The sequence below is a fragment of the Triturus cristatus genome, chromosome 4_1 (assembly GCF_964204655.1).
Source record: "Triturus cristatus chromosome 4_1, aTriCri1.1, whole genome shotgun sequence".
NCBI classification, from domain to species: Eukaryota; Metazoa; Chordata; class Amphibia; order Caudata; family Salamandridae; genus Triturus; species Triturus cristatus.
Window position 1 is genome coordinate 857,279,718 of NC_140585.1, and position 26,770 is coordinate 857,306,487.

The following is a 26,770-nucleotide window of genomic DNA, read 5'->3' on the forward strand; positions in this document are numbered from 1 at the left end:
TTATCAAGCCCCCTGATGGCCGACCGTTGGTTTTTTTGATAGCGGGTGCCTGAAAATTAAGGAACCCCAAACGATGTACTGGTACCATTGACCAGGATTCCTGAAAAAAGAAAATGTCGAACTGGTCAACAAAGCTACACCATTCAGGAGACGTTAACTTATTACCGATTCCAGCAAGGTTCCAAGAAAGAAAAGTCAACCCTGCCTCAACTGCTGAGAAACAAGAAGGGTCTTGTATTGTTAACAAATTTTGAATCTCACCCTCCGTCTCAGACTCATGCTCAACATTAGTAAATGAGCTGCCGAGAGGCTCTATTGTTAATACCTCAGATCCTAGACTATCACATTCAGGGCTCGACAAATCCACTCGACCGCTCGTATTTGCGAGGTAAATTTTATGAGGTTGAGCTATTTTTAGGTCCTACTCGCCCTTTCTGGCGAGTAGGAAAACATTCTAACTTTTGTCCTCTGTCTTTGAAAACGGAGCAAATGTGACAAGATAAGAAGATTTAAAGGCCTTTTTATTGCTCACAAAGCAATGAGCAATAAAGATGCCTTTAAATCTTGTTATCTTGTCACTTTTGCGACGCATTCAGAGACGGAGGTCAAGTAGGTTACTGTTGGGTCGAGGAGATTTTTCAAGGTACTAGACCTGGAGGACTAGTACCATTTTTCAGATTTTTCGAGCCCTGACATTTATCTAAAGGGTTAGAGCAAATCGGTTGGACTGGGTCAGTTTTCTCAAACTGTCTCTCTAGATGGTTAGATACTTCCATCATTTCTGGTCGGGGGATAAGATCAACATTAGATGAAATTAATCTCTGCACTATAGGAACACACAATCTATCAGACTTGGCTTGTTTTTTTTTCTCCAGTCTACCATCCCTTTCAAGTCAGTCACATTCATTCAGATAAGACAAGACCCCAAACCTATTTTCCAAGCTGATACCCCAATCGCTATTTAAGTCACTCCTACCCCATTTGTTAGACACAGGAATCCGCTTTGGTCTTGATCTCATCGGATTCACTTCACTTCCTCCCCTACGATAGAAATATTCTAGCGTTAGTGGGATTATAGCGGTACCCCTTCGTTGAGGGGGGAATATATTTGCCAGGACGTTAGGGAGTACAACTGAACTTGAGAAATTGAGAACTATACAATCTCCCGCAAATTTTTTCGGGTTATTCCCTAACCATGCTACTCTTCTTGCCATGATAATTTCCCCTGCTAGTTGTTGTTCACCCCAAGGAGACATCTTCATATTATTTAACATCCAATACAACGATTTACTAATCAAAGAGGATGTAGATTCCACTTTGCCAGGCGACAGGGTGGGTGCGTTAGCAAGGACTAATACGAGGGGGGAAGCCTCGACGATACATTGGAATGAGTCTCTCTCTTGATGCGATGCAGTAGGTCTTGATGGGAGATCTTCTTTAGCTACATTCTGACCGTCCTTACCTACTATGGGTTGAATGAGGGGAGGATTCAATGTCACTTTTTCTTCAGCCCCTACCCCACACCTAGGGTGCTCCACATTTAGTGCGGCTCTATTTGGCACCAGAGTTGATATACTACCCACCTCCTCCACTGTCTTATTTAGAAGAACGCTCAGTCTTGTTACCTCTGCCATGAGCTGATCAATTTTGGCCGCCAACGGTTTAATGATACATATGCAAACAAGTGGCATGAAACACACCCAACAGTGGAGCCCTCTATAGGCCAGCACCTAAACTGCTGTCCCTTCCATATTTGTATTCCTATATAGTTGCTAGGGGTATGTGTGCACACTGAATCGCACCCACTGTTACAATGCAAGTCCCCAGCAGGACCTAACAGTTTCAAAAAACAAGCACAGGTGCACCACACATCAAAGAATCGGGAAGAGCAATAATATAATTCATTCCCCACATCAAAGTTATTCAAAAATAGTTCATTTTTATTCAAAGGTTATAATGATTCATCTTATCTTTTTAAAATACAGAATTAAAGATACAATTTGATCTTGACAGCACAGCCGACGCGTTTCGTCCTAGAAGCGGACTTCTTCAGGGCATGTATAAGACGCAAGAACTAATCAGTCCTATTCGGCATGACTAGATACAATGCCAGATCCGTAAAATCTGTAGAAAATTCCCCTTTGTTTCTTATGTAGACTGAAATTATATTAGAGCGTAGTATTCTCTAGGATCACCATATTCTCAAAAGGCTGACCAAATCACGTCATTCCAAATATTTTCTTGTTGTATAAAACCAAAGATAACAGTCTTCACAGTCGGTATAAGGCTGTAACGAGCGCCCGAATGGTCCGGAGATAACGGCTGGCGAGCAGAGGAAAAATGACGAGCAAGCCTTGCTCGTCATTTTTCCTCTGCGCTCGTTACAGCCTTATACCGACTGTGAAGACTGTTATCTTTGGTTTTATACAACAAGAAAATATTTGGAATGACGTGATTTGGTCAGCCTTTTGAGAATATGGTGATCCTAGAGAATACTACGCTACTATAATACTCCAGATTTTGGACGCCATTCATAACCACGCAAAGTAGCTTTGTGTGTCTTCAAATATTGACTTAGAGGTTTGCATCACATATGTACCATGATGCATGGTGCAAGTATGAGACACACCTCTCATACATATGCCCCTAGCTCCATCGACAGACACAAGGATGACTATTATGTAATTAATTTTTAAATTGTAGTTGGTATGTTTACTTCAGATTCCTTAACATCAAGTAGGTCATTCCTATATAATTCATTCTGGAAGTGCTTATTGGTGTTACTGTGCTGGAGGATGTAGGCATCATGCGCACTTCCAGGGTATTTGGCCAGCACATTGGTTAAGATCCCCAGATGGTCCACAATGGCCTGTATGTTGATTGAGTAGGTGTTCTTCCCGTTCCTTTACAGGTGGGATGTTTCTGCTGGGGCAACCAATCGCACAAGTGTGCAATTAATGCCACCTAACACAAATGGCATAGAAGCCTTGATTGGCACCCAGCTGTTGTTGGTAGGTCTTGGGGAAGAGGAGGTACTGGGGTGTGAGCCTGATGATGGCATCGAGGACAGAGGGTAGGAAGGCAGAAAATGATGGCTGTGATATTCCTGCCACTCTGGCTGTTGTTATCTGGAAGGAACCAGATGCCAGCATGTGGTAATGATAATGGGAACCCTTTGTATAAAAAGGTGGCTGCAAAATATTAGGTTACATTCCACTCAATGTCTACAGTGGACATATACTTCAGGCCACATAAATCCCCTCCCTCCCCCTGGGAGTGATAATACAAACAGAAGGGTACTTGAAATCTCTGGTTACAGGTTTAACGACAGGATGAGAAGGCCAACCAAGGGATGTTGTCATTGAGACTATTTTTAAACGCCTGAAAACGATAGACCCAATGTTGTTCGTGCTCAATAATTTTGTCTGATTTCTAGTTTGTATTGTCTACTGTCCCTAGGACAATCCCCCGTAAGTCATCGGTGGTGTTAGCTGTCAAATAGTGATTGCTCATTTTGGTGGTGACCTTCTTGCATCTGACTTTGCTTATTTGCTCAATTATTCAGGTCCTGATGTTCCTGTTGGTCCTCCCAATTTACCTCGATTTACATGGACATGTGATCATATAGACGATGTGTGCGGTATTGCAGTTGGTTTATCCTCTTAACACCCACTTTGTTTTTAAACCCAGATCAATAGTCTTTGTAGGACTGGCCAGATTGCATGCGTTGCAGGAGCCACACGGGAAGTGTCCCACAACTGGTTGTAGACCCTACAATGGCGGCACCGTGCTTGTTTTTGCAGGTGGTATGTGTGGCCAAGTATGGACGACATAGTCCCATATGTTGCAGCCTCTTTTGAGAGCAAATCTAGGTCTCTTAAGGTTCAATTATCCAAATTTGATTACAAGACAACATACATGCCTACCCTCCCGATTCAGGCGGGAGACTACCGATTTCAAGGCTTGTCTCCCGCCTCCAGATTCCTACATCCAAAAACCCGATTCCTAGGCAGGCTTCTGGATACAGGGACTTGCCTTTTGTGACTCGGAGTGTGCACTGCCAATAATCTGGTCTTTTGTCATACTCTCACTGCCACCCATAGGCTTTATCCGTGCTCCTGACAGGCAAGGGGAAAAAATGTATATTTGCATTTCTAATATCCAATCCTGCAGCAGCAGCAGAATTGCAAGTCTCATACATGACAATAGGCCCGATTCCGGCCTCAACAGAAGTTGATGGGATAAATACAATATCCTGATTATTTTTGGAAATCTCCCACTTTCCTCTTCTAAAATGTTGGCATGTATGTAAATCCAATAAACAAAATTCAGGCCTCAATAGAAGTAAATCGGAGAAATACATTCTCCCGATTATTATTTTAAAATCTCCCACTTTACTGTTCTAAATTGTTGGCATGCATGCACCAGTTTTTGTTAACGATCTTCTTGATATGGTTCGAAGCAAGGAGTTGCTCCCTGTTTCTGGTTTCTTGCTCGTTTATAGCTGTTTTGAATGATGAAATCTGGAACATCTCTATCTCATAATTTGTCTGCAAGCTCACTTGCCTGTAGCTTATAGTGCTGGACATTGCTGCAGTTCACTGGGATTATCAAGAATTGACTGTATGGCAGACTTTCTCGTAACGACCATTACAGAATGCAGAACACATAGAAAGAGGGAAAAACAAGGAGATATAAAAATATTTCTCCTCGTTACACCTCACCTGGGGGTGCGAGCAGCTTTGCGCATTCCCAGGTCTTCCACTTATGGTAACTCTGGGAATGCATCAAAATTCATGGCTTTTTCCTGGTAACACCCACTCACCACCCATAGAGCGCCTCTCTGGGGCTGAGTAATGCAATGCAGCGATTTGTGCTGCGTTGCTATGACATCATCAAGCCACTCAGTGCCACGCAAGGTGGACATGCGTTACTTGATAAATCGCATTTAAGGGATGTGACGCGCATGCACCCCATTGCGTGGTACAAAAGCGACACAACCCTTTCATAAATATGGCCCATAGTCACTGTTCTAATTTGGATACTAGGGACTTGAATCACAAAGTAGTAAAGCAACTTTCAGATATTTCAATCCACATCCAGGTGTAGTTTTACCACTTGAATTTGCAAAATGTGATTAGAATCGGCATGAAAAGCTGCGTCTGGCATAGATTTCCATATGGATTTCATGGAAAATCACATTATTTTCCAGTTGGGAAGTTCCTGTAAGAAGCAACCATTTACTACAGTCTAAAGTGGTAAAATAGCACCCATTCACCTCTTCAACTATTAAGGACTACAATCACACCTAAGCTATAGCAGAGCCTGGTAACTATTCACAAAGGTAAATGTACACTTAAGCTTACTCTTACATTTTGTATTCAGTTTGCCACTTTGGGCTAGTCACTATTTCAGAATGTAAATTTACTACGAAGCGTAGACTTGCATGTCTCCAAACCCTCATTTTAGGGAGTAGAATGAGACTAAGCATAGTTTACAACTGCAAAGTTTTTACTAGTAACAGCTGTAATTCACGCTCCACACACTTAGCAGAACCTCCACACTAGGGGCGGAGACCTTCGCACACTTTGCGGGACCTCTGAACTCAGGACAGAGACCTCCACAACTGGAACAGAGAGCTCAGCATGGAAGGGAATAGGATCATTCTATATACCTGAAATCGGTGCTACTCAATTGACACCTGCTCCCTTTCAACAACATAACTACTGGCCGCTCCACAGAGTCTTTTTGTCTCTTCAGATTTCAGATTCTGCAGCCATCACATTCTGCCTTAAAATAGAGATCACAGTCCCTGAAGAGAAAGAGAAATGTCATTGAGGAGGTAATCGCTCTTGTAGTTAAACTTGTGGTACAATACAACAACAAAAACACAGACTGCCTCCATTTATTATCAGTGGAACCCAAAAGGCAGCCGGATGGCAGGAGATGGCAGACCTTGTCAATGCACTGATAGAAGCAGCTTGCACTGTGGGAAAACTAAAAAAAGTGGCAAGATGAGAGGAGGCATGTAAAGTAGAAATCTCCATGTTTCACCTGGCACAAATTCTTCCTGGATGGCCTATTGGATCTCATCTCTGTCTCACACCTTTTGAGGATGTTTTCACCACAGTGCTATAGGGCCTGCCTCTTTCCGACAACACTAATGTGGTGGCAGGTAAGATTCTAACCCACCCTCCCAAGTCTCTCTCTCTCTTGCTCTCTATAAAAGCAATCCTGCATTCATTAAACCACATATGTCTATCACTCAGACATTAATTGTTAGGCACACATCAGATACACCCCCCAAAAACATCCTCTGACATAATCCCTATAAATTCCTACATGTTGGCTAATTATATGTTTTATATTATCTATACACCCAACAACTCTTTCAAGTATATTGGTTGTTTCAGCTGAGGCTGGATTCATTGCATCTGCAGTAGTAGAACCCACAGGGCAGGGCCTTGCAACGCAAACCACCTACACACACAAGTATGGTGTTATACTAACAATCTGACTCACTATACAGAACTTCATCACTTGCTTTTGTAAAACCTAACACTCTATTTGGCAATGTGTTTAAAAATGACTTTTAATTTTATTCAAATGCAACCTTGACCTTTACATTATTATATACTCATACATTTATTGTACCTTTTTAAAGGCCCTGTATTACTGTCCCATCAACATCCTGCCACAATGCCAGCTTCTACTCCTAGCAGTACACCAAATCCCAGACTGGCACCACACAGCATATGGATGGTAAAGAAAGTAACTTAAATGTCTGCTCTTTTGCCTTTACATCTAACCTCTTTATTTATTACCAACAGGGTAGCTATATGTCTTTTGTCACACATCCCTATTGGCACCATGCTCAATAAATATTGTTTTGTTTAAATATTATATATTGTCTTATAAAATTGCCCTCATTTGCCAATGTAAGGGTAGCACTATAAGATATCTTTTAGGTTGTGTCTTACTTTGCAGGAGAGCTGTGTTTGCAGGTCTAAAATGAGTATTCAAATCTTTTAACTACCATCTTCCTCTAAGATTTATGATAACTTCCTCCCCTATATATGTCTCTCTTTCTTATCGGATTCGGCCATTCAACAGCCCCTGGTGTCCAGCTTGAGAACATTAATACCGATTACATCAGGGGACATCTTGGCAGTAGCTATTAGACAATCTAGCATCCTTCAAACAGGTAAGTTCAGGAATTTTTTATTTTAACTTTTGCATCTCATCATTAATTCTTTCAATAAGTCATTTATCTCTTTTTTGTAAGAATATGAAATTGTATAAGTCATTTTAAGGATGATGTTTGTTTTCCTTTCTTGTATGCATCTTTAGTATATCAACACTTGTGGTTATGACTGCTTTTATAGAGGTAGCCGCTTGTCATTTTGCACATTTTATTCTACCTCTTGGGTTTAATCTGTGTGCTGTGACTCACTTTATTAATATTTAGCTGTTTTAGCGTGTTTATGTTTTTTCCACTGCTTAGTTAATTGTTATCATTGTTTTTATCGTTGTCTTTCCACAAACTTAGCCTCTAGCTTTGGTTTACTTTACTAGGGTAATGTGATATTCTTTACTTGGTAGGGATATAAGGAAATTTCACAGCAATTGCGAGAGCTCAACTAAGCAATAACTAAGGAACGGGATATATTTGAATTCTCTATCAAGGCAACCAGAAGCAAAATTGGGTGTGGAATGATTAACACTCGCACGCTGGTAAAAAATGCAATTGAAATTAATGATTTTTAAACATCAGAACAGTTACAATTGCTTTTCATCGACAAAACCCGAACCTCAAATGAGTAACCCTGATTATGGTAAGGCCTTTCCGTTAAGTTCACAGATATTCATATTCCTCGCTCCCTATGCAGAGGTGGCATTTTAGCTGTAATTTGAGGTACACTTGGAATCTTAATACTCTCCTGGAACATTTGCTTGTTTTTTTCTTTACTCGTCTCTGCTTCTGTCTATTGCAGGCGTACTGTGCTATCGCCCACCTGGCTTATCTATTAAATTTGTAAAGTCTTTTGTGGATTTAATTCCTCCATTAATCTTATCCCACTCTGCTTTTTTCCCACTGGGAAACATTGCCTCTACTAATCCACACACCATGAATCTCTTGAATTCTATGACGGCTGTGCGACCGGTTTGTCTCTGGCCGTAACCATGCTGATAATCATACCACTGATTACTTTTTTACCCCATAACCCTCTTCCAGGTACGATCACAATGTCTCAGGTGCTACCTCAGGCTTGAACAGAGTATTTTTAAATTCTTTGAGATCCAGGGAAAGGACAAGAATCATATTCATGACCGTGCACGTAATAAAGCTAGTCTGGTCCGGTCATGTACCAATTGTTTTATAAGGCATTACTCGATACTCCCACAGCCATGAGACCCTCATCTTTGGGTGCTAATGTTGAGGATAAACTGGCTACTTATCAGCCACAGATTACACAGGCTCTTAACATTGTCCTTCAAATGAAGAAAAAAATCTTCACATTCTCGTTAATTGTCACCATGGCATAATGGCCCTCTTAAAGCCTCCAAACTTGAATGCAGAAAAATAAAAAGATTATTAAGGTGGGCCAGTGATACCCTGAAGTTGGAACATAAACTTAAGCAAGTCGTAAATGGGCATAAGAAAGTTATTTTCTCTGCTAAATCCAAGTACTTCACCAAAGAAATTATCAAGGTTCCTAATGATACAAAAAGATTTTTTCTATTGCAGAATACTTATCTAGCCTATTCTATACATCTCAAACTATTACTCACTCTAAAATGCTGTTCATTAGTTTGGCTGACATTTTATTAGAGTAAAGTCTTAAACATAATTTCATATCTAGACCAAAAGGCAACTACATTGCATTTTAGCGATACCTAGATGATGGCTCTGTCAAGTGTTACCTCTATTTCTGATATTCAAGATCTCAAGCCAGTTTTGGATGACTTTGCTCCAATGGATAGGGGGACATTTTTGACTATTGTTAATTCTCTTTCATCTGGCTCATCACTAGACCCACTCTGCTTTTTTCCCACTGGGAAACATTGCCTCTACTAATCCACACAACATGAATCTCTTGAATTCTATGACAGCTGTGCGACCGGTTTGTCTCTGGCCGTAACCATGCTGATAATCATACCACTGATTACTTTTTTACCCCATAACCCTCTTCCCCCAGGTACGATCACAATGTCTTAGGTGCTCCCTCAGGCTTCAACAGAGTATTTTTTAATTCTTTGAGATCCAGGGAAAGGACAAGAATCATATTCATGACCGTGCACGTAATAAAGCTAGTCTGGTCCGGTCATGTACCAATTGTTTTATAAGGCATTACTCGATACTCCCACAGCCATGAGACCCTCATCTTTGGGTGCTAATGTTGAGGATAAACTGGCTATTTATCAGCCACGGATTACACAGGCTCTTAACATTGTCCTTCAAATGAAGAAAAAAATCTTCATATTCTCGTTAATTGTCACCATGGCATAATGGCCCTCTTAAAGCCTCCAAACTTGAATGCAGAAAAATAAAAAGATTATTAGGGTGGGCCAGTGATACCCTGAAGTTGGAACATAAACTTAAGCAAGTCGTAAATGGGCATAAGAAAGTTATTTTCTCTGCTAAATCCAAGTACTTCACCAAAAAAATTATCAAGGTTCCTAATGATACAAAAAGATTTTTTCTATTGCAGAATACTTATCTAGCCCATTCTATACATCTCAAACCATTACTCACTCTAAAATGCTTTTCATTAGTTTGGCTGACATTTTATTAGAGTAAAGTCTTAAACATAATTTCATATCTAGACCAAAAGGCAACTACATTGCATTTTAGCGATACCTAGATGATGGCTCTGTCAAGTGTTACCTCTATTTCTGATATTCAAGATCTCAAGCCAGTTTTGGATGACTTTGCTCCAATGGATAGGGGAACATTTTTGACTATTGTTCATTCTCTTTCATCTGGCTCATCACTAGACCCTTTACCTTTGCCACCAAGAATGTGGAGGGAGTTGTCTGCTGGGTTAGCTACTCCATAACATTTGTGATCATTCTTTAGCAACAGGCTCTGTTCCCTCTGGGTGGTAGAAAGGTAGGTTTGTTCCGTTGTTAAAAAAAAAAGCATATTGCCGATCCATCTGTTTTAGAGCAATTTCCGGCTAAACTCCCTTCTGCCTTTTCCATTAAAAATCATGGAAAAATATGTCAACAAGGTGTTATCAGAATTGTTTGGAGCACCATTCCTCACTGGACCCTACCCAATCTAAGTTTCAACTGGCTTACAGCACCAAATCAGCCTTGGCCTCCATTTTGGATGACTTTGCATGGCGGTAGACAAGTGTCACTAAGTGGACCATGTCTTACTTGATCGATTGGCCGCCTTCGATATGGTCAGCCATAACATCCTGATTTCCGAACTAATGAAGGTTGGTGTCAGTGGTGCAGCTCTGAAATGGTGTAAATCCTACCTACACAATCAATTCCTGTATGTTCCTCCTTTTCAGTCCAAATTTAGAGTTTTTAGAGAAGGAGTACTCCAGGCCTCCTCATTGAGGCTGACTTTGTTTAATGGTTATCCGCTGACTCTTCTGATTTTGGTACATGGTATACATTTTAGGAATTATGCTGATGACACCCATATAATTATATCTATTGATCAATCCCCTCCATGACAATTGGAGGCTTTTCACAACTGTGTGTGCATGGTTAAAACGCAGTAAAATTAATCTGTGACAAGACTGAAGTGCTGTGCTGTTTGATAAGCAAACCCTGCGCTTCTTATCAGATTACTTCTGCCACTAAAGAGTGGCTCTACTCCATCTATTACCTCCTCTGTGCCCAGTCTTGGAATCCATATGGACAATGACCTTTCTCTCTCTAATCATGTCAACAACTTATCCGCCTTCAGGGGTGTGGAATTTAATAAAATATCTAATTGTCCATGGGACAGGTTGCTTTATAAATCTTCTTGCCCTGTAAAAAAAAATCCACTTGTCCCTTATAATGAGATTGCTGCCATAATTTGTTGCCACACTATAGCTTGATTCCAGTGGCTGGCAGTTCGGGCTGGACTGTTCCCATGAGGCACAGGGTCAAGACTGATTTGCATATGGGTTCAAAACTGGAATGGTATGGTGAGCAAAATAACGATGGATTTAGGCCCAGATCTCTGTACTGGGTGAATGTATGACATTGTTCTGCATTCTGTCCATCAACTGTTGTTTTTGCATTTGTCACCCCAAGTGGGACGGATATGCTCAAACGTGAGTCGCGTGCTCTCCATGCCACTGGAATCAAGCTATCCTGGCTGAAGAGGGGTGAAACCCCGAAACTGGTCCTAGGATGCTTGGTTCCTGTCCAGGGAGGACCTGGCTTAGCAGTTTGAGCTGGACTGTTCCCATGAGGCACAGGGTCAAGACTGATTTGCATATGGCTGGGTTCCAACTGGAATGGCATGGTGAGCAAAATAACAATGGATTTAGGCCCAGATCTCTGTACTGGGGTGAATGTATGACATTGTTCTGCATTCTGTCCATCAACCGTTGTTTTTGGATTTATCACACCAAGTGGGACGGGCATGCTCAGACATGAGTCCGGTGCTCTCCATGCCACTGGAATCAAGCTATCCTGGCTGAAGAGGGTTGAAACCCCGAAACCGGTCCTAGGAGGCTTGTTTCCAGTCCAGGGAGGACCTGGCTTGGCAGTTCGATATGGACTGTTCCCATGAGGCACAAAGTCAAGACTGATTTGCATATGGCTGGGTTCAAACTGGAATTGCATGGTGAGCAAAATAACGATGGATTTAGGCCCAGATCTCTGTACTGGGGTGAATGTATGACATTGTTCTGCATTCTGTCCATCAACTGTTGTTTTTGCATTTGTCACCCCAAGTGGGACGGGTATGCTCAGACATGAGTCCCGTGCTCTCCATGCCACTGGAATCAAGCTATCCTGGCTGAAGAGGGGTGAAACCCCGAAACCGGTCCTAGGATGCTTGTTTCCACTCCAGGGAGGACCTGGCTTGGCAGTTCGGGCTGGACTGTTCCCATGAGGCACAGGGTCAAGACTGATTTGCATATGGCTGGGTTCAAACTGGAATGGCATGGTGAGCAAAATAACGATGGATTTAGGCCCAGATCTCTGTACTGGGTGAATTTATGACATTGTTCTGCATTCTGTCCATCAACTGTTGTTTTTGCATTTGTCACCCCAAGTGGGACGGGTATGCTCAGACGTGAGTCCCGTGCTCTCCATGCCACTGGAATCAAGCTATCCTGGCTGAAGAGGGGTGATACCCCGAAACCGGTCCTAGGATACTTGTTTCCAGTCCAGGGAGGACCTGGCTTGGCAATTCGGGCTGGACTGTTCCCATGAGGCACAGGGTCAAGACTGATTTGCATATGTCTGGGTTCAAACTGGAATGGCATGGTGAGCAAAATAACGATGGATTTAGGCCCAGATCTCTGTACTGGGGTGAATGTATGACATTATTCTGCATTCTGTCCATCAACTGTTGTTTTTGCAGGAGATTCTACAGAGGCACATCAAAGTTGGAGGGACATACCAGCAGCCAACCTCCCACCTCTGCCACAACCACCGGCATCAACTCAACTACCTACAACCAGAGGTCAAAGTGGGTCGGATCGAAGAGGCACGATGTGCCTCTACTTTTTTGATTTATGGAAAACCGTTCCCCTACTTTTTGTAAAAAGACAACCGCCCAAGATGGATAAATCCGATAGTTTAAATGCTTCAGCTGAAGGGTCAGTCAGTGAGTCTCCTCTGCCGTGAAACTGAACGGGCAGACAACTAAACAAGTCTTCCTGCCAGGGTGCATGCTTGCCTGAAAGAAATGCAAAAGTCCGCAACAAGTTAATCTGCAAACGTAAACGGTAATCTGCAAATGTAAAGGATGTTTGGGAGCCCGTACTGGCTTTAATTAATCAAATTACTAGAAGCTTAGTGATGACAAAGAGTTATTCTTTTTGAGTCCTAGTGCAAAGAGTTAACAACTAAGCTGTGAAGTGCATGCTTTTAATTGTTATTGTATTTATATAGTACTTACTACCCCCAGTGGCGGTTGGTGACATTTGAAAGTGGTGAGGCGTAAAACAATTGCCGTAAAACAATAGCCGCACTGCAATGTTGCGAGCGAGCCCGACCCACCTACGGGGGCAAATGGTGCATTTTCAAGCAAATTTGAGATAGCGGGAAGGTAAATAAGGCAACTGTGAATCAGATGCTCTTTAATTAACATTCTACACAAAACATAAAGAACACATTTATTGATTGTGCCCTGGGCCTGAACGCACTTCAGCCCAGGAGATACAGGTCAGTCAGGCTGAGCCTAGAAAACACCAGTCCCAGCAAAAGATTGTGAGCCAAACTCGGTGCTTATACTGTCACTGCCCTGACTTTGAATATATAATTGAGAGTATCAACTGGGTACTGCCCTGACTCTGCATGTAAATGATGCCTTGTGTATGTGTGAATTTAAAGGTACAGACCAGGTTCACCAGCACTGCATCTGTAGACATGCCAACAGGGCGGACTGTGTTGCTCTGTATTGTTTAGCAGGCCTCTCCTTTCCAAACACTAGTGTTTCACTTTCTCTAACTTACTGTGGCTGGTACCTGCTTCTTCCAGTTCTTCCTTGCATCTATCAAGTTCCCACTCTCTGCCCAGTAACGTAACAAGGGTGCAAGGAAGGAAATTGGGCTCACGATCCAGTGGTTTTGCATAATAGAAAAACAGCCACTAATTGAGGTAAAGTGTCCCCCTCATGCTGCTGGTCCCCGGTGCCACTGACCCTGCTGCATTATGGATGGCTGCGCCCCTGTCTCCGCTGCTCTGGTCTATCCCTCCCATCTCTCTTTCTCTCTGTCTTTTCTTCCCACTCTCAGCGTCCATCTCTAATGCTTCTCCGTTGTCTCTGCTGCACCCAGGCCAGTGCCCCTTTCTATTCTACGCTCTGCTATTTGCACTCATTGCCTCTCGCTGTTCATCCTATTTTTTTCTTTTCTCTCGCTCTTACTTTGCTGTTCCCACTCGCATTTTTTTTTCTTTTTTACCTTCCCCTTCTCTCTTCTCCCTCTCTGTGAGTCCCTCTGTCTTTCTCCTCCCACTCTCACGGCTTGTCATAGCCGTTGACTTTCCATTCTATCCTTCTCCTGTTTTTGATCTCACTGCCTATCTCTGTCCCTCCTTCCCCTTCTCTCACCCCCGTTTCCACTCTTGGTACAACTCTCCCCCTCCCCCTTTCTGTTTTAATTCCCATTGCTCGCTCCTTTTCTTCACTTCTCTACATCAAATGCTGAAATTATTCATACTCCATATCTTCAGTTTTCCGGGCCTTGCAAGCCTTCATGGGCGCGAGAAGGGTCAGCGAGGAAATAGCGCACAAAGTCGATTCAAGTAGCTAAAGCAAATGAGGTCAACCTGGCCCTTCCACGTCAGATGGGACCGGTGCGGGCAGAGTCCAACAGCGGGAATAGGGTCACATTGCAAGCACACGCAGCACCAGGCAAGAAGAGCGAGTGCCAAGAAGCTTCTTGGAACTCGCTCTTCTTGCCTGGTGTGCTTGCAATGTGTTCTATTCAGTAGAACTGCAGGGACTGCGATTACATGGTTTTCAAAGAATGTTTTCAGGCGCCCCCACTCCCCACCCAGCCCCTGTCTGCTTTCCCAGTAATTGGTGCTGAAGCTGTATTTCAGAGGCTGATTTCCTGCCTTTTTACAGGTCTTAACAAGCGCCAGGCTTTTAATAGCGCTTTGAGGACCGGCTATTTAGGAGTCCGGCCCTTTTAAAGCTTTAAGTTTAACTATGCTCTTTTCTGCCGCTAACGCCTGAAAAACTGGGGGCTTTAATCATTGCTGGATCAGTGGCAAACAAGTGTCCCCTTCTCCCCTCCGTGTGCCCCTCTCCTATACCTAGCAGCATTTTACACTGCACAGCAATTGTGTGAATGGACAATTCAGAGCTGTGCTGTCTCTGACGCCCAAGTCCTGGAGCTGGTCCAGGCTGCATGGTTCTCGGCAGGGCTCTACTCTGTCTTATACCCAGCCTTCTTTCTGAAGTTTCTGTTTTATCTTTGTGACCTATTCAGCGCCTAGAGGCATTAAGCCGGTGTCAGTGCGCTGCTTAGTGCACATAGTCCCAGCGGCCGCCTGCATGCTCGAGGGAGTGAGTGCTCTCGTTCACAAGGTTAACTAACACGTTGGAGTAATTATTTTAAACGGGTGGGGAATAAAACATTTCAAATAAAACGTTAACGTACCCCCCACGCTGGTGAATCAGAGGTAAGGCAGCCGCAGCAGCCTCCAGCGCATGTGAAGCCAGTATGAGGTTCTGGTTCGGTTAACTAACACGTTGGAGTAATTTACCGCGGGTGGGGAATAAAACATTTAAAATAAAAAGTTAACGTACCTGAGTGCCTGGTACCGCACCGTCTCCGCTCCTGGCCTGTCACGCTGTACTGGTCATCGGCAACTGGGTCCACGTGTTCCTGCTGCAGGAACCGGAAACAGCCAGCAGGCAGGTTCCCTCTCCTACACAACCCAAACACAATGCTACAATGGCAGCATTGTGCTTGGTAGGCGCAGCATGACAGCGCCCCAGCCGGGACATTTTCTCTGCATAGAGAACAAGCATTTGCATAGCTAATAGGTCTTGCTTTTGGGACCTTATAAGTGTTTAGCCATGCAACAGTTGTCCCAAAAGCGAGGCCTATTGGCTATGCCAATGCTTGTTTCTGTTTATTACTGCTCTGTAGTAATGGCGGCGCAAGGGTGCCACCATTACTACATAGAAGTAATAAACAGGAAGAAAAAAAACGGGCTCACGGAGAACATCAAAGCGGCCACGAAAGTGAAAGTGATCGCGATCAAACATCAAAGCGGCCTTGCGGCCGTGAAAGTGAGGCGCGCGCACCCGCGCACATGCACTGTAGCTCTAGGCTACAGTGGTAGCACTTTTTTGAGCCCTCACAAAAAGTCTCGCCAGGCCAGCGCATGCGCTGGGTCAGGCGAGACCTAAAAAGGGAGAGTGGGCGGTCCTGCTCGAGGGCAGGGGGAGTGGCTTACCCACTGTTGTGGGTACTGACTGTTTGGTCGGCCAGCCACTCCCCCCTGCCCTCGAGCAGGACCGCCCACCCGCCCGCCCCCAACCAGGTACAGAGTCACTTCTGGTTTCTCGCAATGCGAGAAGACAGAAACATAAACAGTAGTTTTTACCGTTTATGTTTCTGCCTTCTCGCACAGCGAGAAAGTAGTGGGGCGACGCCCCACGCCCAAATGGGGGAGCCGCCACTGACTACCCCTGACTAGGAGGTGAAGGGACAGTGATGTAATGCATTACGTACAGTCTGGATGTTACCAAAATCTATATTTTGGAAGCACCATTTTATCTTAAAACACTTTACGCATTTTGTCACAGTCTATCTTATACTGTGTGTAGTGCAAGTCTAAAATAATGACTTGCATATTCACAGTGTTTTCTGTCCCAGGCTGCGACCTTGTAGCACTAAAAAGTCACTATTCTCCACTGCATCAACCTTGATTTAATTCTGCGGCTCTCTGGCTACACACAGACCTCTACAGTGCATTAACTAATAGAGGTTTCATAATGTACTATAGTGCATGTCCCACTGAGTAACAACTCTTTTAATGTATTTTTCATTTAAGATACGTGTTATTTTATCAGTAGCAAACTGACAGTGAAAGACCAAAAAAAGTACATAATATTTTGTTTTTTTAGCCACACCTATGAACCAGCCCCAATGCTTGTGACCCCTCCCCCAATCCAGCCATCATCACAGGTCTCAAGACTTTATTTTTAATGCACTTCGATCGCTGTGTACAATATAAGCACAGTCTCAGTCAATCTCACTACCAGCATTGCATAGGTGGAGTAGTAGGAGAAACACCCCAAAATTAGTTTTGCTGTGTGAAAAATGGCAACTCAATAATTAACACAGTCATGGTAACTATTTAATACAAATATGTACTATTTTTGGATAACAAACCTGTGTCTAACTTTCATCTGTGCTGATTGTTTGATGGTGCTTTTGCAAAATAGGAAAATGTTATGATTGTCCTGTTCTTTGTGTGCCTTCAAAGTGTAACACATTAACCCCTTGAGTGCCATGTGCCGGGCGTTTCATTAGCGGGCGGGGCTCATGACGAGATAGTCTCGTCATGGGCACAGCGCAACCGCGGCCCATGACGAGACCATCTCGTCATGGGCACTCAAGAGGTTAAAAAATCATTCTGAAAGCATTTTTTAACTACCAAAACATTTATTGGACATACAATGCGTTATTCATAAAATAATTGACCAGTAAGCAAGTAGGACGTCCACATTTGAGATTTAATTTATTTTATGTATTAAAATATAATTGTTTTTAGCTAAAATTGTATAGTTTTGGGGGAAACGAAAATCTGTCATGGGGAAGGACCACCCTGAACTAAAATGGAGTCCAAAAGCAGAGGGAAAAATGCTAACTTGGAGGGGATAGGCGGATAATAAAACCATGTCAGGAAATGTGAAGGGAAGCAGACTATATACAAAGGACACAAATATATAGTCCAAAAACAAGAGTTCACTGTCCCAAATTATAATAAAGCCATTTATCCAAGTCAGAGGAAGAGTCTGATTCATGTTCTTGCTTGGGGGGCAAATGCCCCTGCTCATCCAGGCTCTCTGTCTTAACCACAACAATGTAGAAGTCCTACTCAGATATGAACCTCAAATGGTTGGACGTTGCATGATGAACCACCTCACGAGAAGAAGGAAACACAGGGATAGCAGGGGAAACAGATATCATAGATGAACTGGGAGACAGTTCAACAGTAGGTGGGACAGAATAAGGAGGTAGACAGAAAATAAAACATGATATCAAGGAGGTCACGAGGCCTCATAAAGTTCAGAGTAGTTCAGTGACCATCTCTCAGAGAATAAAGACTTCTCCAACTATATCCCAGACACCCCAGGAGCTTGTTCCCTGAACCTCTCTGATTGGCCTCGGGCCTCCTTGAGAGTAGCTCAGGACAGATATTCTGGGGGAAGGACATGGGCTGCTTAAGAGAGCTCTAGTATGTTCAGGGGCTTAGCTTAGTCAAAAACGTTAGACGGGTGTGATTCTGAGATTTCCCAACATGGTGAACCCAACTGAAAAGAGTAGCAATGGTCTGAGGTCACTGAACGTGAATAACGGCCAAGCTTAGGGGCATTAGTTTTAAGTTAGCAAAGAACTCAAAGTGACTACTATGTATTTTCAAACTGCAGTATACTATAATGAAAGTTTTTTAGCATGTGATTAAAAGGCACAATAGAACACTTAGAATTGGATACAGACTGCTTTTACCTGAAAAATGAATCTGAGTGTTTTAAGTTTCATCCTACACCCAGGTCACTGCATCACAAAAGGACAAAAATTAAAAAAGAACACTTTAAAAGGGACTATTCACTTCTTTTTTTTAAATGTCTCTTGTTTATGCAGCTTATTCTGATGCCAAGGCCAGCTTTAGAGCTGGTGGCACCTGGTGTGGCAGTCTTATTCAGTGCATCCTCCCTCCAATGACCTCCTTCGCCACTGATTTCCTCACTACAGCTATCCAACATTGCCCTTCTTATCTCCATAGCCCCTCTCGCAAATGCATTTCATTTGTTTTATAGCGCTATTCGTACCAGTGTAGGGTGTCAGAGCACTTTACATCACACATAAACTATGCAGGGACAATGAATCATACATGTGTAATCAGTCTGTAGAAAATAGTACATAAGACAATGAGGATTACAAGGTGTAGGAATGACATGTCACCCATACTAGTAGGCTGTATATTTTAAGAGTGATTGGTCTGAAAAAACACAAACTTAGGATTTAAAACATACCGCAGTGGTTGGGGTTGGCTATACTAATGAGACTGTATTTCTATCCAAACCAACTCTTTTTTCGCAACATTAAGATAATGAATGACAGGGGAAAAAACATAACGTTCTAACCTATACCATGCTGTTTGCATGCAGGTCTTTGATGGCAGTTCATAGGTCACTGTGGCATATTATTTAGAGCTGGTATTTATGAACAGCAAGTAATAAAAGGATCTCTTTTACAAAAACAGAAACCCACTGAGCTATCCACAAAAATACAGTTCTGTGCTATGCATGGTACACTTTCTTTGCAGAAGGCACATTAACTCTCAGTGCTACAGTCAAAACTGCCACTAGACAAAACTCTGATCTCTTTTCAGTAGGAACTTAACTTTTAATCACTAGCGTTATCTTGAAATCTTTTATTGTCGCCTGAATCCTTTTGAAACACACCAGGGACTTTGCTGCAGCAGACGCTTTTAAACCAAGTTATTTTCTAATACAGTGCCCCCAACTCCATGCCCCTGAACTTAGCGCCAGGTGCTCACCGCTCTGGCCCTGTCCATAGCCTAGCTGTTGGTCACCCAAAATGACATGCGCAAGTTTCAAACTACAAATGCACGTTCCCAGAATCATGTAAGAATTCAGTTTTTATTGTCTGACTTTCTTAAGGTGCTGCTGATAACTGACAACCACTTCAAAGCACTTATTGGCAGGACAATACATACATACATTAAACTTGTACATCAGAGTTTCCGAACAAGATAGGTACATATACATGACAGGGGCACATGTGGCCTGTGGTAGACAAAAATGTAAAAGAAAAACACACCTGAAGAGCGTCAGTCTCCCCCCACCTGCCTCCCCCACCTGCCTGGTCCACCTGCCTTCTCACGAGGGAGCACAGCACTCAGATAACACACAAGTATAATTCAAATTGTAGATAAAATCACTGGCATGCAGAGACAGCATATGTTACGATGCTGCTCAAGCACTGGGCTCCGAATGCGATACCACACCCTGACAAAGGAGGAAGGCATGAGTGTTAGGTCACTTGGGGGTCACCTCAACAGCACAATGGAGTGAGTGATAGGCAGAGAGATTTCCATTTGGATGTGGGCTTTGAGCTCAGGGCCATGCCTGTGCTCTCATGTACTCCCTCCTCCTGGGCCCAGTAATATTGATAAAATAAACACATTATTATTGGCAGCAGAACAGATTATGCTCCCTTGTAACCGACAACACAATTATTTGGGCGGTTTCATCCCATACTCCACCTTGAGTCTACGTCCCTGAATGTGTTGAAAGGCTGAAATGTCCCTCGACTGTTGCTATTATTCTGGGCGGGCACTGGGAGGAGGAGATACTTGTGCAGAGGGTGCAGCTATCAGTTGGAATGGGGGCATCTGGAGTTACGGTGGGGCTGGGTGCAGGCCAAGATGGTGGTGGAACTGCTCATTGGACACTACAGGTTGTTGTTGCTAAAAACTGCTGGAGTACAAAGATCTGCCTCCTCCTGGCTGGTGGTGTCCACATCCCAACCTCCCCCCCTCCCCCAATTTCCATTTCAGCCCTGCCTGCAGAATTTCAGTGAGAGATCTTGTCTGTCTCCGGGCTGGCACACTACTTCTGCTGTTGGTGGCTTCCTCCTCACTGGTGGTTAAAAGGTCTTGCCTGGCTCCCAGTTGAGAATGTTCTTGCTTGCCCCAGGTCCTGCTGGGATAAACCTTGGCTTACCTGGTCCACTGAAAAGGAATGTGAGAAAAAAGAGCCATTTTGGATTCTAATGTTCAATAATCAACCAATCAATCAATCAGGGGGTGTATAAAGTGCGCTACTCACACATGAGGATTTCAAGGCGCTCAAGGAGGGGGGGGGGGGGGTAGGCAGCTCCGGCTCAGTCGAAGAGCACGGTCTTGATGTCCTTCCTGAAGATGTGCAGGTTAGGGGACCGTCTGATGCTGACCGGGAGTTCGTTCCATGTTTTGGCTGCTATGTAGAAGAAGGACCTTCATCCTGCTCTGCTTCTGCGGATGCGGGGAATCTGTGCTAGGGCGAGGTCGGAAGATCGAAGAGTTATTTTGGGTGCGTGGAAACAGACTCTATCGTTGAGATCATTGGGTCTAATGTTGTGGAGGGATTTGTAGGTGTGGATGAGAAGCTTGTAGGTTATTCTCTTCTCGACCGGGAGCCAGTGTAGGTCTCAAAGATGTTGCGTCATGCGTTCGTGCCACGGGGTCCCGAGGACGGGTCTGGCTGCGGGATTCTGGATGGTTTGGAGCTTGTGCGGAAGGGTCCTGTTGTTGCCGGCGTAGAGGGCGTTTCCGTAGTCCAGTCTGCTGGTTATGAGTGTGTGGGTGACAGTTTTTCTGTGTTCGGGGGATCCATTTGAAGGTCTTTCGGAGGATGCAGAGGCAGTTGAAGCTGGTGGAGGCAACGGAGTTGATCTGGCATGTCATGGTGAGAGAGGAGTCAAGGATGATGCCGAGGTTCCGAGCATGCATAGTCTGTCGGGGTGGGTGGTTTTCCGAGGGCGGAGAGCCACCATGTGTCGTCCCAGGTGGAGGTTGCGTGTCCCAGGATGAGGACCTTCATTTTCTTAGTATTGAGCTTCAGGCAGCTGTCCTTCATCCAGACTGCGACGTCTCTCATTCCTTCCTGAAAGCTGAGCCTGGTGTCCTCTGGATCCTTTGTGAGGGAGAGGATGAGTTGGGTGTCGTCGGCGTAGGACACTATGTTGAGCCCATGCTGTCTGACGATGGTGGCGAGGGGACCATGTAGATGTTGAAGAGCGTGGGGCTGAGCGATGATCCCTGTGGTACTCCGCAATTGATCTCTGTAGGTTCGGAGATGAAAAGGGGACGTCTGATTCTCTGGGTTCTGCCGGAGAGTAAGGATCGGATGCAGTTGAGTGTGGTTCCTTGTATCCCGGCGTCCCGCAGTCTGGCTGCGAGGGTGTGGTGTGAGAGGGTGTCAAAGGCTGCGGAGAGGTCTAGTAGGATGAGGGCTGCGGTGTGTCCCTGGTCAAGTAGCATGCGGATGTTGTCCGTGGTGGCAAGGAGGGCAGTCTCTGTGCTGTGGTTGCTGTGAAATCTGGACTGGGAGGCATCTAGGAGGGAGTGCTCTTCGTTAAAGGCGGTCAGTTGGGTGTTTACGATTCTTTTGGCTATTTTGGCGGCGAACAGGAGCAAAGAGATGGGCCGGTAGTTCTTCAGGTCCGTAGGGTCGGCCGTTGGCTTCTTGAGAAGGGGCTTGACTTCTGCCTGCTTCCAGTCATTCGGGAAGGTGCCGTATTGGAGAGAGGCGTTGATGGTCTGTCCTAGTTCGGGGGCGATGGTGGTGGCAGCATTCTGGTAGATGGGAGGTGGGCAGGGGTCCGTGGGGGCTCCAGACGAGGTCGAGGTGATGAGTTCTACCGTGGCGGGGGTCCAGGTGGTGATGGTCGGCTGGTGGTCAGCGGCGGGGAAAGGGGTGATGAACGGCGTCTGGTTGCTGAAGTGGTCCTAGAGGGTCTTGATCTTATGATGGAAGTAGGTGCTGAGCTTGTTGCAGAGTTCCTGGGATGGTGTGACGTCCGTGGCCTCCCTGGTGGGTTTGGTAAATTGCTGTATGACGTTGAAGAGTTCTCTGGCATTTGTTGCGTTGGTGTCGAGTTTGTTCTTGATGAAGGTCCGTTTGGTGTCCCTTATGAGCTGGTGGTATTCCTTCGGGGCGCTCCTATGGTCATTTAGGTCTTCTGTGGTTTTCCGGCTACGCCATATTTTCTCGAGGCGTCGGTGGGTGTGCCTGCCGATTTGGAGTTCGGTGGTGGACCAGGCAGCCTTGAGGAGGCGTTGTTTGGCAGGGTCACGGAGGGGGGCGATCTTGTCGGCGCATCTGGAGATCCATCGATGAAGTATTTTGGCTGCGGAGTTGGCATCCGTTGTGGTGGGGGAGGTCAAGGAGGAGGGTGGAGTTGAGGTGCTCCTCTGTTATTTTGCTCCAGTTCCTTCGGGGCGGGCGTGGAGCCGGTTTGGGTGCGGTGGTGGTGTTGAAGGTGAAATGTACGCAGTGGTGGTCAGTCTAGGGGGGCTGTGTGGTGTGGCTGAAGTGGACGTTTGACCCTCCTGCAAAGATGGGGTCGAGGGTGTGTCCTGCTCTGTGCGTGGTGGTGTTGACGAACTGCTTCAGTCCAAGGTTAAAGAAGTTTGTCGAGGAGGGCGGTGGAGTCGGGGTCGCTGTGGTTGTCGAGGTGGAAATTCAGGTCTCCAAGTAGGATGTAGTCCGTGGAGGTGATGGCATGGAGTTTGACGAGGCCGGTGATTGCTGTTGTGGCCAGGGAGCGGGGTCCCAAGGGTCTGTAGGCAAGGGTGCCGTGGAGCGTGTTCCTGGGGGAGGTCTGGATCTGGAAGTGGAGGTGTTCTGTGTTGGAGTGGGGGTCACTCCTGCTGGAGGTGGAGAGTCGGAGGGAGGTCTTGTGTGCGATGGCGAGTCCTCCTCCTGGGCGGTATCGGCGGTCTTTCCTCTGGATCTTGTAGCCGTCGGGGATGGCGGTGGCGATGTCAGGACCGCAGCTGGTATTAGTCTAGGTTCCCGTGAAGAAGGCGACATCGGGCACGAGGGTGTCGATCAGGGCCCAGATCTTTATGGAGGGAGTGCACGTTGAGGAGGATGAACGTCAGGCCTTTGGTGTGCTGGGCGTCCTGTGAGCCTGCAGTGGGGGCGGTGCAGATGGTGAAGTAACGATGGCAGAGTCTGCAGGAGAAAGGTCCGTGGGTGGTGTTCGGTGTGGAGCACTGGCAGTCCGGGTGTCTTCCGGTGTTGAGAGCGTGGAGGGTGGTGGTGTCGTATCGGCAGGGCCCTGGGGATCCAGGGTTCCTGGCGCTGGTCGCAGGCAGGTCGCGGACGGTTCGCGGACAGGCGCAGACGGGCTTGCCTTTGGCGCGCCGGCGGTGCGCATGCTGCGCGCCCGCTTCGCAACCCTGCACCGCGACCCCGCAGCGGTCGTCATTATATAGGGGAGGGACGCTCAGCTGGGAGGCGGAAAATGGGCGCGGGCATGGGGGAGAGGCCACGGGTCAGCATCGTGGGGAAATCGGGAGCTGGGAACGGCAAGGGGGCAATGAATAGTTACAGCAAATACAGTGGAAAAATGAACAAAAGCAATAACAGTTACAGCAAAAAGAGAAATAATGAAAACACAGTGAATAACAGAGGAGCAGAGGAATTACAAAACGCAAAGATGACAATAAGCAATACTAGGCAGTCAGCAGTTACCGCTTAGTGGCAGGCAGCAGCCTAGAACACCTAGGCTGGGGGCTCATCGGCGGTGACGGAGCGAAGGAGCTGCCGGGGAGAGTGCAGGCCTGTGACCGAAGTCAAGGTCTTACGAGTGCTCCCCCTCAGCGGTCGTCATTGTATAGGGGAGGGGAGGGACGCTCAGCTGGGAGGCTGGGAAACGGGAGGGGGAGGGTTGAGGGGCCGCGGGTCAGCAGCGGCGGGAAATAGGGAGCTGGGTAAAGCATATCAACATAACTTTAGATAAAAAGGCTAGTCTATCCCTAATACAAGAGCTGACATTGTGAATTGTGTCACTATCTTAAGCTTTGATATTAATATTTGCGCCCTTCCAATTAGTTAGAAACTATAGTTGCTAAACTCTTTTTGAATGAGGCAGTCAAAGGAGGAGAAGGGATTGTCATTGGCATTGCCTGTCTGGAGTCGGAGCTGTGTTTAAAGCCCGACCGGTCATTGCCGAGTGAGAACTCTTACCGTAATTTTTAATGTTGGATTCGATACTTCTGTTTTAAGATATTTTAAATTCACATTGCTGCTGAGGTGCTTGTCACCGTGGTTGGTACAAACCACATTGCTGCCAACTTTGTTTTAGGATATTTGCGGGATTTGCACATTCTTTGGGATGCGGGCGGCCATCTTGGGGGTCATTTGGTTAGCAGACTAGTTGTCCTACGGGGCCTATTTTGGAGGCACGCTGGTGCGGGCGCGCCTAAGGCAAGCCCGCCTGCGCCCGTCCGCGCTCGGTCCAGGCCCGGGGCCGGAACCCCTGGTTGTCAGATTACAGCTTACCTGAGTTATACAAAAAATTAACTTTTGAAGCTTAGACCTGGAGGAGGTCCTTCAAGATGCCCAAGGTATGTCTGTGAGTCAGGTGGTAGACTCCCTGTTGGGGTATGTTTGCATTGTGGCTTGCAGATGCCTAATATTCGAGAGCAGTTGGTTAGTGGGCATCATAACAAGTTTGAAGTAACTTCTAAAGTTAAGCAAACCACAATTAAGTGTGTACTTACAAACTCCAGGTCTCTGATTAAACACGCCATAGAATGTGTGTTATTTTTGGAAGAGCACAACATCAAGATTGCAATTTATTACAGAATCATGGGCTGATTCAACCTCCGGTCCTTATCTGGCAAAAGCTACTCCCCCAGGATTTCTTTGTTAAACATTGAATAGACCCATGAGGAGGGTTGGGGGCCTAGCAGTCATCTATCTGGACTCTATGAACCCCACTTTTTATCCAGCGTCTAATACTTCTTGTGAGGCGCTTTCTTTTAATTTAAATATGAAACATTTTAAAAATGTTAATGGGCTACTTCTCTATCGTCCTCTGAGTCCCAGAGCTGGGTTTCTGGAAACAATTGGCACCCTACTTGAAGAAGGTATGTGTTCAGAAACATTTGTGGTATTAGGGGATTTAAATTTCTTCCTTGAGGAATCTAGGGACCCGGACACGTTCAACCTTGATAAAATAATGGAGACTGGGGAATTGAAACAACTGGTGGAAGGTCCTACGCATCATAAGGGGCATACCCTGGATGGGATATTTTCTAACAACCCCGATTTGTTTAGACACGAGGTTCTACCTTTGACTTAGTCGGACCACATGGCTGTTATTTTTTAGTTGCAGGACTCAAAAGCCCTTAAATCCATTTCTATGCCCACAAAGATATTGAAAAAAAGATTATGGAAGGACTTAGATGAGGCCCTGCTTGAAGAGGACCTAAAGAAATCTATCCTTCCACTCCCATCGGATATAGATAAAGCCGTGTTGGGGTATTCAGACTGGATAGATAAAGCCTGCAAAAAACTAGTCCCTGTAAAAAGGTGGACTCCCAAGCGGGCTAAACCCTCAGCTCCTTGGTATCCCGATAAACTTAAAACCCAGAAGCTGGTCTGTAAAACATTTGAACGGGCCTGGAGGAAGGAATATAAAAACTCGGATAAAGAAATTTATAAACATAGTCTTAAATGTTATAAAGAATTGGTGCAGGAATCGAAAAAGAATTTCTATTCTCGTGAAATCCTTCAAGCAAAGTCCAATGCTAAAGAATTATTTAAAACGGTCAAAAAACTCGCTGTACCAAACACTCCCAAGATTACAAGTAGCCCAGAATTGTGCAATAAACTGGCTACTTGTTTCCAACATAAGGTGGAGGGTATTTATTTCACTTTTTACCCTGGTCAGAAGGGAATTGGGACCCTTTCTCAAAGTAAGAGTCAGTCAGAACCCAATACTGTGCCTGTATTCAATCAGTTTCTCCCTTTAGAAAGTTCAGAAATTCTTAAGCTCTTGAACTCCATTCGCTCAGGTTCTCCTATAGACCCTTGCCCGGTCTCGATTTTGAAAACCATTCCGGAGGTTATAGTATCTGTTTGATCAATAACATCTTGGTCTCTGGGTGTTTTCCTAAGGAGTGGAAAAGAGCTTCTATTCACCCCTTATTGAAAGAGCCCACAATAGACCCTACAGACCCTAGTAGTTATAGGCCTATCTCACGGCTACCAATGCCAGCAAAAATCATTGAGAAGGCTATGAACATCCAGTTTAGCTCTTATCTTCGAACTAATCAAATACTTGATCCAACACAATGTGGTTTTAGA

General features: G+C 45.1%; 1 protein-coding gene across 5 annotated transcripts in view; it reads left to right on the top strand.

Annotated features, from left to right (window-relative positions):
- Positions 1-26,770, top strand: part of IL15RA (interleukin 15 receptor subunit alpha) — a 529,028-nt gene that overhangs the window by 235,924 nt on the left and 266,334 nt on the right. For 4 of the 5 annotated variants that reach the window (XM_085653558.1, XM_085653562.1, XM_085653563.1 and 1 more), the window contains exons 2-3: positions 6,665-6,762; positions 7,114-7,204. The exons of the other annotated variant lie outside the window; for it this stretch is intronic. In XM_085653558.1, the coding sequence (XP_085509684.1) occupies positions 6,665-6,762; positions 7,114-7,204 (189 nt within the window). The remainder of the gene's footprint in view (positions 1-6,664; positions 6,763-7,113; positions 7,205-26,770) is intronic. 5 annotated transcript variants of the gene reach the window in all.